General features: G+C 42.5%; 6 protein-coding genes across 6 annotated transcripts; 3 read left to right on the forward strand and 3 right to left on the reverse strand.

The window, feature by feature from the left end:
• Nucleotides 1–7: 7 nt before the first annotated feature.
• On the reverse strand, nucleotides 8–1,094 carry BBOV_IV004720 (MYND finger family protein). Its single transcript, XM_001610351.2, has 4 exons — nucleotides 763–1,094; nucleotides 588–711; nucleotides 323–555; nucleotides 8–287 (listed from the first exon to the last, which is right to left on the reverse strand). The coding sequence occupies exons 1-4, from the start codon at nucleotides 1,060–1,062 to the stop codon at nucleotides 168–170; spliced, it is 777 nt and encodes a 258-aa protein (XP_001610401.1). The 5' UTR covers nucleotides 1,063–1,094; the 3' UTR covers nucleotides 8–167.
• Nucleotides 1,095–1,204: 110 nt separating this feature from the next.
• BBOV_IV004730 (uncharacterized protein) lies at nucleotides 1,205–2,093 on the reverse strand. Its single transcript, XM_001610352.1, has 3 exons — nucleotides 1,823–2,093; nucleotides 1,716–1,785; nucleotides 1,205–1,679 (listed from the first exon to the last, which is right to left on the reverse strand). The coding sequence occupies exons 1-3, from the start codon at nucleotides 1,914–1,916 to the stop codon at nucleotides 1,316–1,318; spliced, it is 528 nt and encodes a 175-aa protein (XP_001610402.1). The 5' UTR covers nucleotides 1,917–2,093; the 3' UTR covers nucleotides 1,205–1,315.
• Nucleotides 2,094–2,333: 240 nt separating this feature from the next.
• Nucleotides 2,334–9,768, forward strand: BBOV_IV004740 (MORN repeat protein). Its single transcript, XM_001610353.2, has one exon. It carries the CDS (start codon nucleotides 2,514–2,516, stop codon nucleotides 9,726–9,728), a length of 7,215 nt encoding a protein of 2,404 aa, XP_001610403.1. The 5' UTR covers nucleotides 2,334–2,513; the 3' UTR covers nucleotides 9,729–9,768.
• BBOV_IV004750 (Kinase binding protein CGI-121 family protein) lies at nucleotides 9,688–10,586 on the reverse strand. The gene is made up of 5 exons (XM_051767271.1): nucleotides 10,271–10,586; nucleotides 10,113–10,235; nucleotides 9,983–10,075; nucleotides 9,859–9,948; nucleotides 9,688–9,824 (listed from the first exon to the last, which is right to left on the reverse strand). The coding sequence occupies exons 1-5, from the start codon at nucleotides 10,544–10,546 to the stop codon at nucleotides 9,738–9,740; spliced, it is 669 nt and encodes a 222-aa protein (XP_051623244.1). The 5' UTR covers nucleotides 10,547–10,586; the 3' UTR covers nucleotides 9,688–9,737.
• On the forward strand, nucleotides 10,558–12,640 carry BBOV_IV004760 (uncharacterized protein). Its single transcript, XM_001610355.2, has one exon. It carries the CDS (start codon nucleotides 10,745–10,747, stop codon nucleotides 12,578–12,580), a length of 1,836 nt encoding a protein of 611 aa, XP_001610405.1. The 5' UTR covers nucleotides 10,558–10,744; the 3' UTR covers nucleotides 12,581–12,640.
• BBOV_IV004770 (uncharacterized protein) lies at nucleotides 12,614–13,338 on the forward strand. The gene is made up of 3 exons (XM_001610356.2): nucleotides 12,614–12,871; nucleotides 12,932–13,191; nucleotides 13,228–13,338. The coding sequence occupies exons 1-3, from the start codon at nucleotides 12,644–12,646 to the stop codon at nucleotides 13,316–13,318; spliced, it is 579 nt and encodes a 192-aa protein (XP_001610406.1). The 5' UTR covers nucleotides 12,614–12,643; the 3' UTR covers nucleotides 13,319–13,338.
• Nucleotides 13,339–13,367: the final 29 nt, after the last annotated feature.

Here is a 13,367-nt window from a genome sequence, read left to right on the forward strand (position 1 = left end):
CCCCCTATTAGTGCGCACATATTCTATCTGAACTTATTGGACGCGTTAAATAAGTTATTTTGTAAATCTGTTACGCTATGGTTCCCGACGTCCACCTTCCATAACGTTGTGAACTACGTGTGAATCAGTTCAAATACTTGTTGGCGTGTTCGGATATCCAGATAGGTCTATTTAACGTTACATATACGTTGATGATATTTCCAGTCATCCTTTTGGCATTGGACGGAGCAATATTTAATCTTTTTGCATCTGGAGCATATTTTTAATGGCGCATCTTTACTTTCCTCCTATATACTATAGAATACGTCATATTACAACCCACCCTTTTACAATTTTCACAATTATTCGGTATTATTTCCTTTTTAGGTTGTTGAGTTAATGCAGCACTTTTTTGTGGATCTAGCATCTTAGAGAGAGCCTCTGCGCTATCCCACCTCCCTGTTGCATCCGGAGGGTTTTCAAAAAGCTCATTATAGTCTTCTAGTGTAAGGTCCATGCGTCTGAATTCTTCTTCATCATCGAATGTCTTCGAGACGTAGCATTCTCCACGGATATCTGCGGCATTAAAACATGCGACATTGACCTACCTGTGGAGCATACTTTCGTAGCCCTAGCGTTTGTAGGAAGATTTTTAACACGACCTATTCCATCAATGTAGCAATTGATGCCGATATAACCGTTTTTTTTGGATGGCAGTGTAAGCGGAATAATCTGTAATATTGTATATCGTGTGAGAAACATTGATTATAAACATTTGCCTACCTGATATGTAATCGATGCAACTTCCAGAGAGCTTTTAAGCAAGTCATCTGAGAGTTCTACATTTGTCTGGTTATTTGATCCAGCTTTCTCTTGAGTTTCTTTGTACTGTGACTTCAGGTATTTCTCAAATCCATGCTTCTCATCTGCTAGTAGCTTATCTTTCGCAAATTGATTCGTCAAATGCTTGCGGAAGCTGTCTTCCGAGCCTTTGAATTTTAACACTTCTATTGGACTGTTGATGTCACAAGGGATGTGCACATATGAAAATTCTTTATGCAAAATGGATCCTAGTGTGTCCATATTTATTATTTACAAATATATATGTGTAATTTGCATTTTACATCTGTATGTAGTGCCGTTGTTGGCCTATATAGACATATTCACCATAGCGCCCTGCTACCAAGACAGCTGCCACTAATATGAACAAATTAGACCGACTATTGGTGTTATACCAAAGATTAATCCACGAAGGTTATGTTATTTAACATCTCGTAACCATGTGTATGCAAAACGGGGGAATAGTTGTGTTTAAATATCTAGCAATGCAAGTATCTTAGTACCTTTCTTCAGTAAGAGCCTCCTTAATGTAGACCAATCTAGGAGCAAGTTCTTCTCCGTTGTAGTAGGCGTAAATTAAACCGGCTTCTAGGTCGAGTGACTCACCGATGTAGAATTCGAAATCACTGAAGTTACCCAATACATGCTTGACGAACTTTTGGATATCATCCTTGAAACTTGTTACTTTATCGGGAGCGTTTTCTTCCAAATGTGCAGTCACACGCTTGATGTACTTTTTGATGTAGCCGGTGTATTCTGCCTTGGTGAAGGGTGTTTCCTGAAGCCTGAAGGCGTCAACGATGTCGATGACCATTTCGACGGTAGGGTCAGCTGCCACGGACGAACCACCACCTTCCTCACTGCATCATCGTTATGACTCTATAGTAAAAACGTACTCATCATTGCAGGCAATACCGTAGTCCTCGTTTCCCTTAGCTACCTTGGATGATTTAACTTCAAAGGCAACTGATTATCGATTAAACGGCGTGAGAACGTTACTTACCGCTTGCGAATTCTGGGTTGTCGAATGGGTTAAGGTGGGTGTATGCGTCAGAGCACACTTCGTCGCCGGTGAATAGATCTTTGTAGACGAGCATCTTGATATATTTAGAAGTAATAACTAAGCTTTGTTAAATAAGTTGCTGTATAATTTTTTTGTGTTTTCACTCAAATACGGTTAGTAACGCCGTTTTAATTGACTTGATGTGTGCGAGTATATGAACTTGTTTCGCCTATAAAGACACAACGATTGACTCGTAATACGATTGCCGTGCTATGAAAATGTGGAATAATCCAGTTATCGGTTTAAATTTAGCGTCTTTATCCTAATTAGTATGGGGGATCGCCGCACGTTTAACAATCTTCCTGTTGACTTGGAAAGGGGTTTGATTGACTAGATTGCGGGCTTATTAACCCGCAATATGTGAGTCGTTCCCTAGTATAACTTATTCGTGTCATATTCATTTTCGTTTGCGCGGAATATCGATGGAGAATGAGGGGCATCGTTACGCGGCTCACATTGTCTTGGATGTTTCCTTTTACACATTTTAATGGCATTAACATGCTAATTAGATGAGATTTCATGTATTATATTAAATTCATTATATTTAACATTTACTGTATTCTTGTCCTGGACATGGTCGCACATCTTCATGCGCTAATTGGCTCATAAATTATATTTTTGCTGCTTCAAAATGTCAGATCCTGTGGATATTGACGCTAATGATCCGATGGACGTCGGTCAAGGTGAGGAAGAGCTTCCTCCTTTACAGGAGGCGTCCGCTATTGAGATAGGTCCGCATGATGACAGTGGATTGGTTGAAAATGAGCATTCCGTTGATGCTGCGGATATAAATCCTGCGGACCCACTATTTCCCGACCCGTTGGATCGTTCAAACAGCGAAGCTTTGTTTACGTTTGATCCCATGGTACCTCTTTTATCTAAGGAGACTGCTGATAAGATGGCGTTGTACGTCACTGAATCTCATGGACCTCCTATTGTTGGTGCAACAATTGTTCGTTGTGAGGATAACGTTGTCAATGTTGACTTTACGTATCCCAGTTCTTTGTTACACTTCCAGCAGCCATTAGACACGACCGAGTTGCATGTCAATGATGCCAACAATTGGACATCAAAGGGCAAAACGGCGATTCATGAACTAGAATCAAGTTTTTATTTGGTTCCCAGGCTCGCTCTGGGTGCCATGAAGGACTCTTCTTTGGTTGATTTTGTCTATTTTACTTTGCCTACTCCATCTGGTAATTATTTGTATGGCATTAGTTTTGTCGCTAAGTTTGAAACTATAAAAACTATCGGCCTACCTTTGAATCATGATTCTTCTGATGGTCCATGTTCCCAGTGCAGGCATTATCCGGATGGTGAACATGTTGTCGATGTTCCTAATTTGCCTCCAGATGCTTCTTTGGCATATTACCAAGGCAAGCGTCGTGTAACGTCTTTTGTAGCCATTTGTGTAATAACCAAGGTTCCTTTCTTTTGTTACATTGGATCGCGTTTGGAGTGCATTGCTCAGACATATTTTCATCAGCAATGTTTTTCAGACCACGATTTATTAACATCATTTGTCAACCATATGAATTCTACCGAGATAGTTGAGGGTTGGAGTTATGAATCTTTATACTTCAACCTCGAGTGGTACTTTAAACCGGTATCTCTTTGTTTGAGCTACCGTGCGTTGTTATTCACCATCAAGTGCATAATGCTGGGCCGCAAAGTTGCGGTGTATTCTCAATCGGCTGCTCGTACTTCTACTGCCATTTTATCTATCATTTCAATGGTCCCTGGCGCCATTACATTGGGCTTCAACTCTCGTAGTTTTGGTTCAATGTGGCACTCTTGGAGGAAGTATGCGATGCCGTTGGATATTTTCAATTCCAAGAATTTGATATTCCCGTATTTCACAAAGGAGATGGTTTCGTTGTTAGATGGTGTTGAAGGTTATGTTATTGGTATCACTGACCATGGTATTATGATGTCTCTTGATTCAACACCAGACTTCTTGATTAACTTGGAGCTTAACAACGTCCAGTTGATGAACATAACTTTACTAGACATGTATCACCCATCTCTTTATGAGGCACAGCACTTTGAGCGTTTAATGGAGCCTGACTATGACACTGAGGATGAGGAGTTGATGAAGTCAATGGTTGAAACAGGTGGAGCCGTGTATAGTACCATCAGCAGTTATTTGGCTATGACTCCCCAAACATTGATTGACATTGGAGGTTCTTTAAAACGTATCATGGGTAATACATCGTCTAATCGTGCGGAGATACGATGCAACGAAAGCGCTTTAGATTTTCTGGACAAGATGTATCCCGGATCTGTTCCCAAGTGGTTGAAAACTCGTGCGTCTATTAAGGACAAGAAGCGTAAAAACGAGAAGAAGGCTGAGGACAGCAAGGATGGTGCTGAGGCAGCTCCTTCATCACCGGATACTGATGCTTCTACTTCTGCAGGGACTTTACCATCTTCATCCCCGCCTTCTCAATCTCCAATGCAGTCTACCGAAAAACCTTTAACAATCCTTGATAAGTTTGTAGAGATGTGTTCGGATGGTAATTGCTATCATTACTTGGGGTATGTAGAGCATTTGCACATAGGTCTGCCTGGAAAGGAACGTATCCGCGAGATTGAATATGCAATTAACAACCGTGTCAATCCCATGCAAGAATACTGGCTTAAGTTTCTAACTGATGTTGCGTATGTTTGTGGTGAGTATCGTCTTCTTTATCACCTAGTCATGGACTTTAAGTTTGATTATGAGTCGCTATCAGATTGTTCTCATCCCGTGAAAGGCACTGTCATCAAGCGTGGCGACACCTATTTGCGCGGCGAGCTCCCAGAAGCACACATGGGAGAGAATGGCATTATCGACTTCCTTTTGAATGATGGTTGCACCTGTGGATTGCCAGATGAGGCCATTGAGAACTATGAAGTGCCTACCCAGACAATAGATGCTGAGGATAAACCGCTAACTATAAGCAAGGAAATGGCTCAGAAACCTAAGAAGCCTGCTAAGTTGCCTAAGCCGAAGGACAAACCTACTTCTCATATAAAGGGTGTTATGGACCGTGTCATTAATCATGTCAAGAAGGAAGCTACCCTTCTTACTAAATCGAAAACAAATTTTAAGAAGATGAAGACAAAGAAGTTGAAATCCGACCATTTGAATCAGTTCTTATCATTTTTTTCTGGGTTTGCTTATGGGAAGCCTACGAAGTCAAAGAAACCTTCAGAAAAGCCTCCCAAGAAATCTGCTGAAAAAAAGAAGCCGAAGAAGGTTCCTCGGCGCAAGGCTGCTGAAAAGAAACCCTTTGGCACATTAGTAAAGAACAAACCTTCCAAGAGGTCCACTACTGAGGATACATCTAAGCCCGTTGATGCGGAAGGTTACGCTTCGGAGGATTATGAATATCTATCCGATCGTCCTGAGGATGAAGATGTAGTATCCGCCGTATCGGAGGATGATGAATATTGTCCTACAGAGGCTGCTACGGATGACGTAGAATCTATGGATGAAGCTGCATCTGACAATACGTATATTGAATGCGAAAGCGCTTCCGATGATGCTTCTATATATAATGACATAGACGAGGATAACGACGATCAAACAAGCGAATATCAAGATGATTATAATCAAGAAGTACCCGACGAGGCTGAGCCTGACGCATCCGAGGAGGAACCGGTGCCCAATGAGACCTATGAAGAAGCCGAGTCAGAGCGTGAACAATCAGAACAAGAAGCATCTGAGGAGGAGTATGAGGAAAAAGTACCCGACGAGGCTGAGCCTGACGCATCCGATGAGGAACCGGTGCCCAATGAGACCTATGATGAAGCTGAATCAGAGCGTGAACAGTCGGAACCCGAAGAAGCATCTGAGGAGGAGTATGTGGAAGAAGTACCCGACGAGGCTGAGCCTGACGCATCCGAGGAGGAACCGGTGCCCAATGAGACCTATGAAGAAGCCGAGTCAGAGCGTGAACAATCAGAACAAGAAGCATCTGAAGAAGAGTATGAGGAAGAAGTACCCGACGAGGCTGAGCCTGATGCCTCCGAGGAGGAACCGGTGCCCAATGAGACCTATGAAGAAGCCGAGTCAGAGCGTGAACAGTCAGAACCCGAAGAAGCATCCGAAGAAGAGTATGAGGAAGAAGTACCCGACGAGGCTGAGCCTGATGCCTCCGAGGAGGAACCGGTGCCCAATGAGACCTATGAAGAAGCCGAGTCAGAGCGTGAACAATCAGAACAAGAAGCATCTGAGGAGGAGTATGAGGAAGAAGTAACTGCAGATAGGTCTGAAGAAGCAGAAGTACACAACGAGTCGTCTGAAGAAGAAGATATACAGGATGAATCTGATGGAAGGGAACCAATGGCTGAAGAATCTGATGGTGAAAAATCAGAGCCAGAAGAAGAAACAAAAGCTGAGCCTGAAGAGACCTATGAAGACCAAGATGTAGCTGAAGAGACCTATGAAGAACAGGTTGAACCTGAGGATACCTATGAAGCCAAGAGTGAACTTGAAGAGACCTATGAAGAACAACCTGTAGCTGAGGATACCTATGAAGACCAAGCTGAGCCTGAGGATACCTATGAAGAACAACCTGTAGCTGAGGATACCTATGAAGAACAGGTTGAACCTGAAAAGTCTTATGAAGACGAGCAGGAATACGAACCTATACCACAGGAAACACACGAAGAAGAAGATGAACCAGAGCAATTGGATGAATACGAATCTGAATCGAAAGTTCATGAGGATGAGGCGTCACTTGAGACTTCTAAAGCGGACGTTGAACCAATGCAAGGCCATGAAGATGGCTATGACGGTCGTGAACAGGATGGTTATGATGATGAAATGAAGGAACAACATGCTCAGGAACCCATTGTTGACGAGTGGCACGATGCTGAAACTGCTTCACAACCTGCTGTGCAAGGAGATCTTGACACTTCTGCATACGTGGAAGATGACGCAGAGCGTGATGATCAGTTTGAAGACTATGAAACATCGGATGACGATAGCCAAGAGCCAATTGAATCTTCTGCAGCACCCGAATATGACCAAGACCATCAGCCGGCAGAGCAACATCCAGGCCAACTTGACGAACCACACGATGGAGAGTCACGGATGGAAGAAGAACCTGTATCGCAAGAGGACACTGGAGATGATAAACACGCTTCAGATGACGAAGAAAATGTTCACGAAGCCGAGGTGGATGGCGTGGAAGAGCGTGAAGACGCTGCCGATGGGCGTGACGTGGATCCATATATTGACAACGAACAAACACCTGTGGACGATGTAGAATATGATGATTTCGTGTCCCCGTCACGCCATGAATACCCTGATGGTGAATACGACAGCGTGGATCGTGCATACAATGAACCTTTGGATGTTACTGACTCTGCAACAGTAGAACCATCTGGCGAACAACCTGCCAGCACTATGGAAGAGGATGTTGGTGATATAGAAGAATATGCTGACGCCGATGATAGACCTGTGGAGGACACTGAAGCACCTGCTTCCTCCAGTATGCCTGTAGATTCCGAGTACGCTGGCAAGGATGCAGGTGAAGACGACACGGTACCTTATGTTGATATAGATAAGGTTGAGACTGAGTATGTTGAAGATGATATTCCAAGGCCGTCATCGCAGGACGATGCCGTATCTCCTGAGGACCATAGTGCTGATACTACGGAATCTGTTGAACCAGAATCTCGGCCTCAAGAAGACATTGAAGCAACAACTACTCTGCCTGGAGAAGATGCAGGTGAACAACTCTCGTCTGAGACTAGTGCAACCCAAGAGGGGGAATCAACATCTCAGGAACCCGTTCGCATGGACGCTGAGTCTGTGACTACTGCTCAGCGGGCTGAAGGCGACGTAGATGGCGAATTTGTTGATGCTACAGAATCCTTAGAATCTTCAGTGGTTGAAGATGGGCAAGAAACCAATAAAACCGCCGTTCCTCCTTTGGATACCGCAGAGCCTGGTGCGTCTGTACCTACCGATGACAAGGATGTTACCAAGCGTGAGGTGGATTACGACCATGACAGTAGTGCTTACAATTCTGCTGAGGAGGGCTCTGACGTTGATGAGCCAAATATATTAGTTCCTTTAGATGGTCAGGACGTCATGACTTCTAAGCCAGGCGACCCTTTGCCTCCGGACGGTGTAGTTGCAACTGATGGCAAAACACTATCCCAGGAAGTCGATCTAACAACTCAAGATGGCATGCAAGTTGTAGATGATCAATTATTGCCCAAGGAAGGGGACTCGTTGGTCGAGGATGGCACAGACGCTATTGACGGTCAACCAATATCTGCGGACAGCATACAGCCTGACGATATCGTCCCTGCTGACAAAGTGCCAAAGAAAGTGCGCAAACCCAAGGTGCACAGGATAGTAATCCGTGACATCAAGCCTGACGCCAGGAAACGTAAGCTCAAGCAAATCAAATATCGCAAACCTCCTCCTCCGCCACCTGAAACACCAGCTCCTGATGTGCCTGTTGTGAAACCTAGGAGGAAGTCAGCGCCCATTCGGTGTCACACTAAGCGTCCTGGTGACGAGGAGCTATCCTTTGAAGTCACTGGTAATCTTGCTACTAGGATTATGGAATTACAGAACAACCATTCCATTGATTTTTTGGAGCACTGGACGAATTCTTCATGTGCGAAGCAGTTTATTAACGGTCATCAATTGGCTACATTCATTGACCCTATATACTATCCCAGCGGCGAGGCTGCTAAGCAGAAATACCCCAATGGTGATGTCTACATTGGTGAGATGTCCTATATGCTACGTAATGGCAAAGGTACGTACATTACAGTTGACGGTACTGTATATGAGGGTGACTGGGTGCGTGGCAAGCGTCATGGTAAGGGTACTTTGTTATCGTCAAAGTACGGTTACAAGTACGTTGGTTCTTGGTGCGAGGACAAGCGTGACGGTCACGGTGAGCTCACTACTCCTCATTTTGTGTACGTTGGTTCTTTTAAGAACAACAACTTCCATGGTAATGGTCGTTTGTCCAATACTGGTAAGGACAGTTACGAGGGCGACTTTGTCAATGGTAAGTACCACGGTCGTGGTCGTTTAACTCAGAAGGACGGTACTATTATGATCGGTTCATTCGAGAACAACAAGATGTATGGTCTGTGCAGTGTGATAAAGCCTGACGGTCGCATATACGTTGGTAATTTATATGGCGACGTTTTGGACGGTACTGGCACTTTGATATATGACAAGTACGTTACTTTTGAGGGTGAATGGTCTCGTGGCATTCGCAGTGGCCAGGGTATCGTTACCATTAAGTTATCGGAGTCTGTATCCAGTGATGCTATAACTATTGAAGGTATTTGGCATAAGGACAGTTTGGACATGTCTGATGTTCTTATTAAGTTCCCCAACGGTTACAAGTACACTGGATCAGCTTGTTTATGTACCGATTTGAGTGCTGTGATGTATGACGCTCAATGTGAGGAATCAGTCTCCCGTTTGATAGAGGAGTCCTTTTTGTCATTTACGAACCGTATTCTTCCCCATGGCCATGGTATCATCAAGTCTTCCAATGGGAGCACTTACAGTGGTGACATATTCAACGGTATGCGTCACGGTCAAGGTATTATGATGTTTTCCAATGGGAGCACTTACATTGGTGGCTGGGCTTACGGTTCAGTTCACGGCACTGGTGACATGACAATCCCTGGTGTTTCAGAACCATTGGCTGTTGAATTCCGTTATGGCAACTTGGTTAATGGGTCCGAGTATATAGATAACATTAAAGAGTGTCTCGATGAGATTGGTTCTCCTGGTTTTGAGAAGGAGTTTACTTTACACAACTTGGAGCCCATCTCGGGTTTACTTATAGCTTCGCCGTCTACGGTATGAAACTATGTTCTATATTCTCTTGGTGCCTATACGACCTAGTACGCATGCGTTGATTCCTCCTGGCAATTGGAGTTCCTTTTGCGAACATTTGAATGCCTAATCATTATAAATCTATTACAAAAATCTTTACCTTTGCGATTAGTTCATTGTTCGTGTATTCATTAAGTTTATTTAGATCAACTCTAGTACCTTTGATCATGTTATTGAACGTTCCGAACGACTACAGGATCATTTTCTATTTATGTCAGGTTTACCTTATCTTTCGATATTGATATTAACATAAGCGTTATAGCTTCGTTATTATCAGTTTCCTGTTGTATACAGATTTCTTGCATGCATTTTGTAACCTGGTTGGCAATGTAATGGTTATACTTCTTCACTTACGCTAGATGAGCCACCCATCATGTATACCACTTCAGTAGTAAAGTTATTGCTATGTACCTTTCGATTGATTGCGTTTGTGGCGGCTCGGCTAATAGCGTGCGATATATGTTCAGTTGATGTGATCTGTACATGTTATCTGTTACATCCAGTCACATTACCATTTCCGGTTTGATAACTATGTGGAGAACATCAAAGTTCAACATGTTTTGTGTATCTTCTTCTTGTCGAGATGTGGTATCATCCTTACTGTTATCTTGTGACAATAGTGTCCATTTCGAGTTGATTTGTACTGATAACTGTACTATTTCATTGCGATTTGTTACATCTTTATAAAGTTCCATAGAGACATACAGTCTATCTATTGGCGGTTTATCTTCTGTTTCCAGATCCGCTTGAAATATTGGCACCTCCATAATTGATGCAGTACTCTCCATTTCGTTATATTATATAATGTGTGTTGCTACTGTGTACCGGGTTGCTTTAATTTAGTAGATATTTATATGTTATTTTGTGTTCATTGGATGCCTCATATACTATATATCTTTTGTGTTTATAAACTAGGGCAATGTGTACTTGATATAATATACTAGATAGGACAGAACCTACTATCCTTGGGTTTTGGAATCTTGGCAATGATTCCTTCTTCTAGTCGTTCACTGTGCAGCGATCTGAAGTCTTTATCGTTATCATTGAAGCCAGATCAGTTGTCTAAGGCTTTTAACCGTTTAGCTTTAAACTTTTGGCGTGTTCCTCGTGAGGTTGATTTTCGTCATGGACAATGTATACGTCATTTTTTTGAAAAGCATGTTCTAAGATCTGTATCATCTAGATCATCTCTTAATGTTACAGGGCAGCTTGATTTACATATAATTCTACAATATTTTCAAGATCGTGCAATAGCGCTGGGTAATGCTGATGCTCTTGGGCCTAAAGACATTTCATTGATATTCAATGCCTACGCAAAGATATACCAAAATGTTCAACAGTTGCGTGGATTATCTGTGTATAATACCAATGGGTTGTTGAAGGTACTTCGTCAGTATGTTACTGACTTGATTCCTTTAGCTCGTCCATTGGTCTTCAATATGAATGAGCAAGACCTTTCATTAGTTTTAAATAGTATATCCAAGATAAATGTACCCGGTGACTTATTACTCGAAACTGCTAATGAGGCGTTGGTAAGTCACCTTCGTGAATACTATGAGCATGATCAACCGGTTCGTAATGTTTATGGGCGTTTACCCAAGTTTGGTTACAACTTGATATCGGAGCTCACTCCTCAGGGTGCTTCATTAATTATAAATTGTTTTGCCAAGTCAAATATATCGCTAGATCGTGGTGTGATAAATCACATTGTTAATCGATTTTTACCATCTAATTTGGAACAATTTTCATCTCAGCAATTGGTTACTATATTACACGGCTTTATGAAATTAGATGTAAAATCTAGCGATGTACGCTCTTCTTTGGTTGCGCTAGATTCCATATTGGCAACTGCTTGCACTGAGGATAACATGAAGTTACTATCGGCATCGTTGTACACTTTTGGTAAATACAACCATTTCCCTAAAGCCTCGTCTGGAAAACTAGATTTGGTAGGCAACTCTAGGCCTATACAATGTACTGAATTGGAATTGAGCAACATATACTATGGACTTGGCAAGTTAAATCTTCGTTGTGAATCTTTTTTAGAGCGTCTGAACATTTGTCTACTGGATATGTTACATGACCTAACTCCTCAGGGCGTATCTACTATTTATCACGCGTTATCTCGTTTGGGATTTCGTGACAGCGGGGTTGTTTCAGGCCTAGAACATAGTGTGGAATCTAGATTGCTTAGTAGGTTTCTTGAAATGGTTTCATTGCTGCGCCCTTCTGGTGTAAGATCTGATTTCATACAATCGCAAATATTACCTTTACATTTGGTCAACATCTCGCTTAGTGCAGCTACGAACTTGATATTAGACAATAGGATATTTTCTCTGTTACTCGACTCTCTTGCTCAGTTGGTAGGCCAGTCTATGGTATCTTCCAAGATTTCAAAGGAAACTTCTGGGCACTCAGGTTCACATGCGGAGTTACCAACGCGTGATGCATCAGTTTCACGATCGGTGGACTTCATTCACAGCGATCTTGGTACACAAGGTGTCTATCAGCTATACTGCATTTGCCAGCATATAATGTGGTATGCTAGCCCTGGCTTATTATCGCATCGGATTTCAACTCTTAAGACTCTGGTACATATGTTTACGGCTTGGGAGTCGTTATATCGTAACGGAAGCATTGATCGTTTGCACGGTTACAATGATTCCTTGGAGTCATTGGTTGACCCTGATGTAACTCCATCTCGCATTCAAGCTGACGTTGTGGGTGTTTTAAAATGTATATTACCATCATCTGGCACGCTTGTAGTTGAGGAGTCACCTGCAATTCCCTATACGATAGACATACTCCTATACAGTGTGTAGCCACTCTACGACGTTGTAGTGTACTTTGGTGTGTAATTATTTTTTTCACAATAAACAAATATAATGGATCGCTTGAACACATTGCGAGTGGCTTCCTGTGCCACTCGTCTGTTTGGTGGAATAGTACCTGGCACTTCCGCAATTAACTTGTATAATGGAAGGTTGCCTGTAGCTTCTGCTGACGGCTGCAGCAGCCATTGTACTGCACATAGCATACCTCTACCTGTTCAGGGTGGTCCTTTGGACTTTAATGATACGTTACCAATAGACTCAACACGGCTTCAATTACCGGTAAGTGCTTGTTTAGCTCATCATTTATGAATCTTTACTGACCCATCTTATGCTATACAGACACAATATCAGAGATCTATAAACGCTCCGGGTACATTACTACCTTTGCGTTTACCGCATATGATTGATACACCGGGTACGAGTTCACCCTGTCGTGTCATTGAATCTCCTGATCATGGTATATTCCATGTATATGACGTTGGTTTAACGTACCTATTAAACAAGATTCGTACTGATACTAAGCATCGCAAGCGTGCGTTTACTAAGCGTGGTTATTTTCGTCAATCGAGATCGATATTGCGGAAGGACAATCGTATGAAGTGGGTTATTTATGTGTTACATTATGTTATTTATAGGTTTGCATTTGCATTGCAGGGCATTGACTATGAGTATATAGAGAGTCTCAAGATGGGTGAGATTCCAGACATTCGTGAATACAAGAAGTGATCTTTATAAGTGGTGACTTCTTCCATTGTACTTATTTGGATATCTTTCT

The sequence above is a fragment of the Babesia bovis genome (genome assembly GCF_000165395.2).
Source record: "Babesia bovis T2Bo chromosome 4 map unlocalized Chr4_1, whole genome shotgun sequence".
In the NCBI taxonomy this organism is placed as follows: domain Eukaryota; phylum Apicomplexa; class Aconoidasida; order Piroplasmida; family Babesiidae; genus Babesia; species Babesia bovis.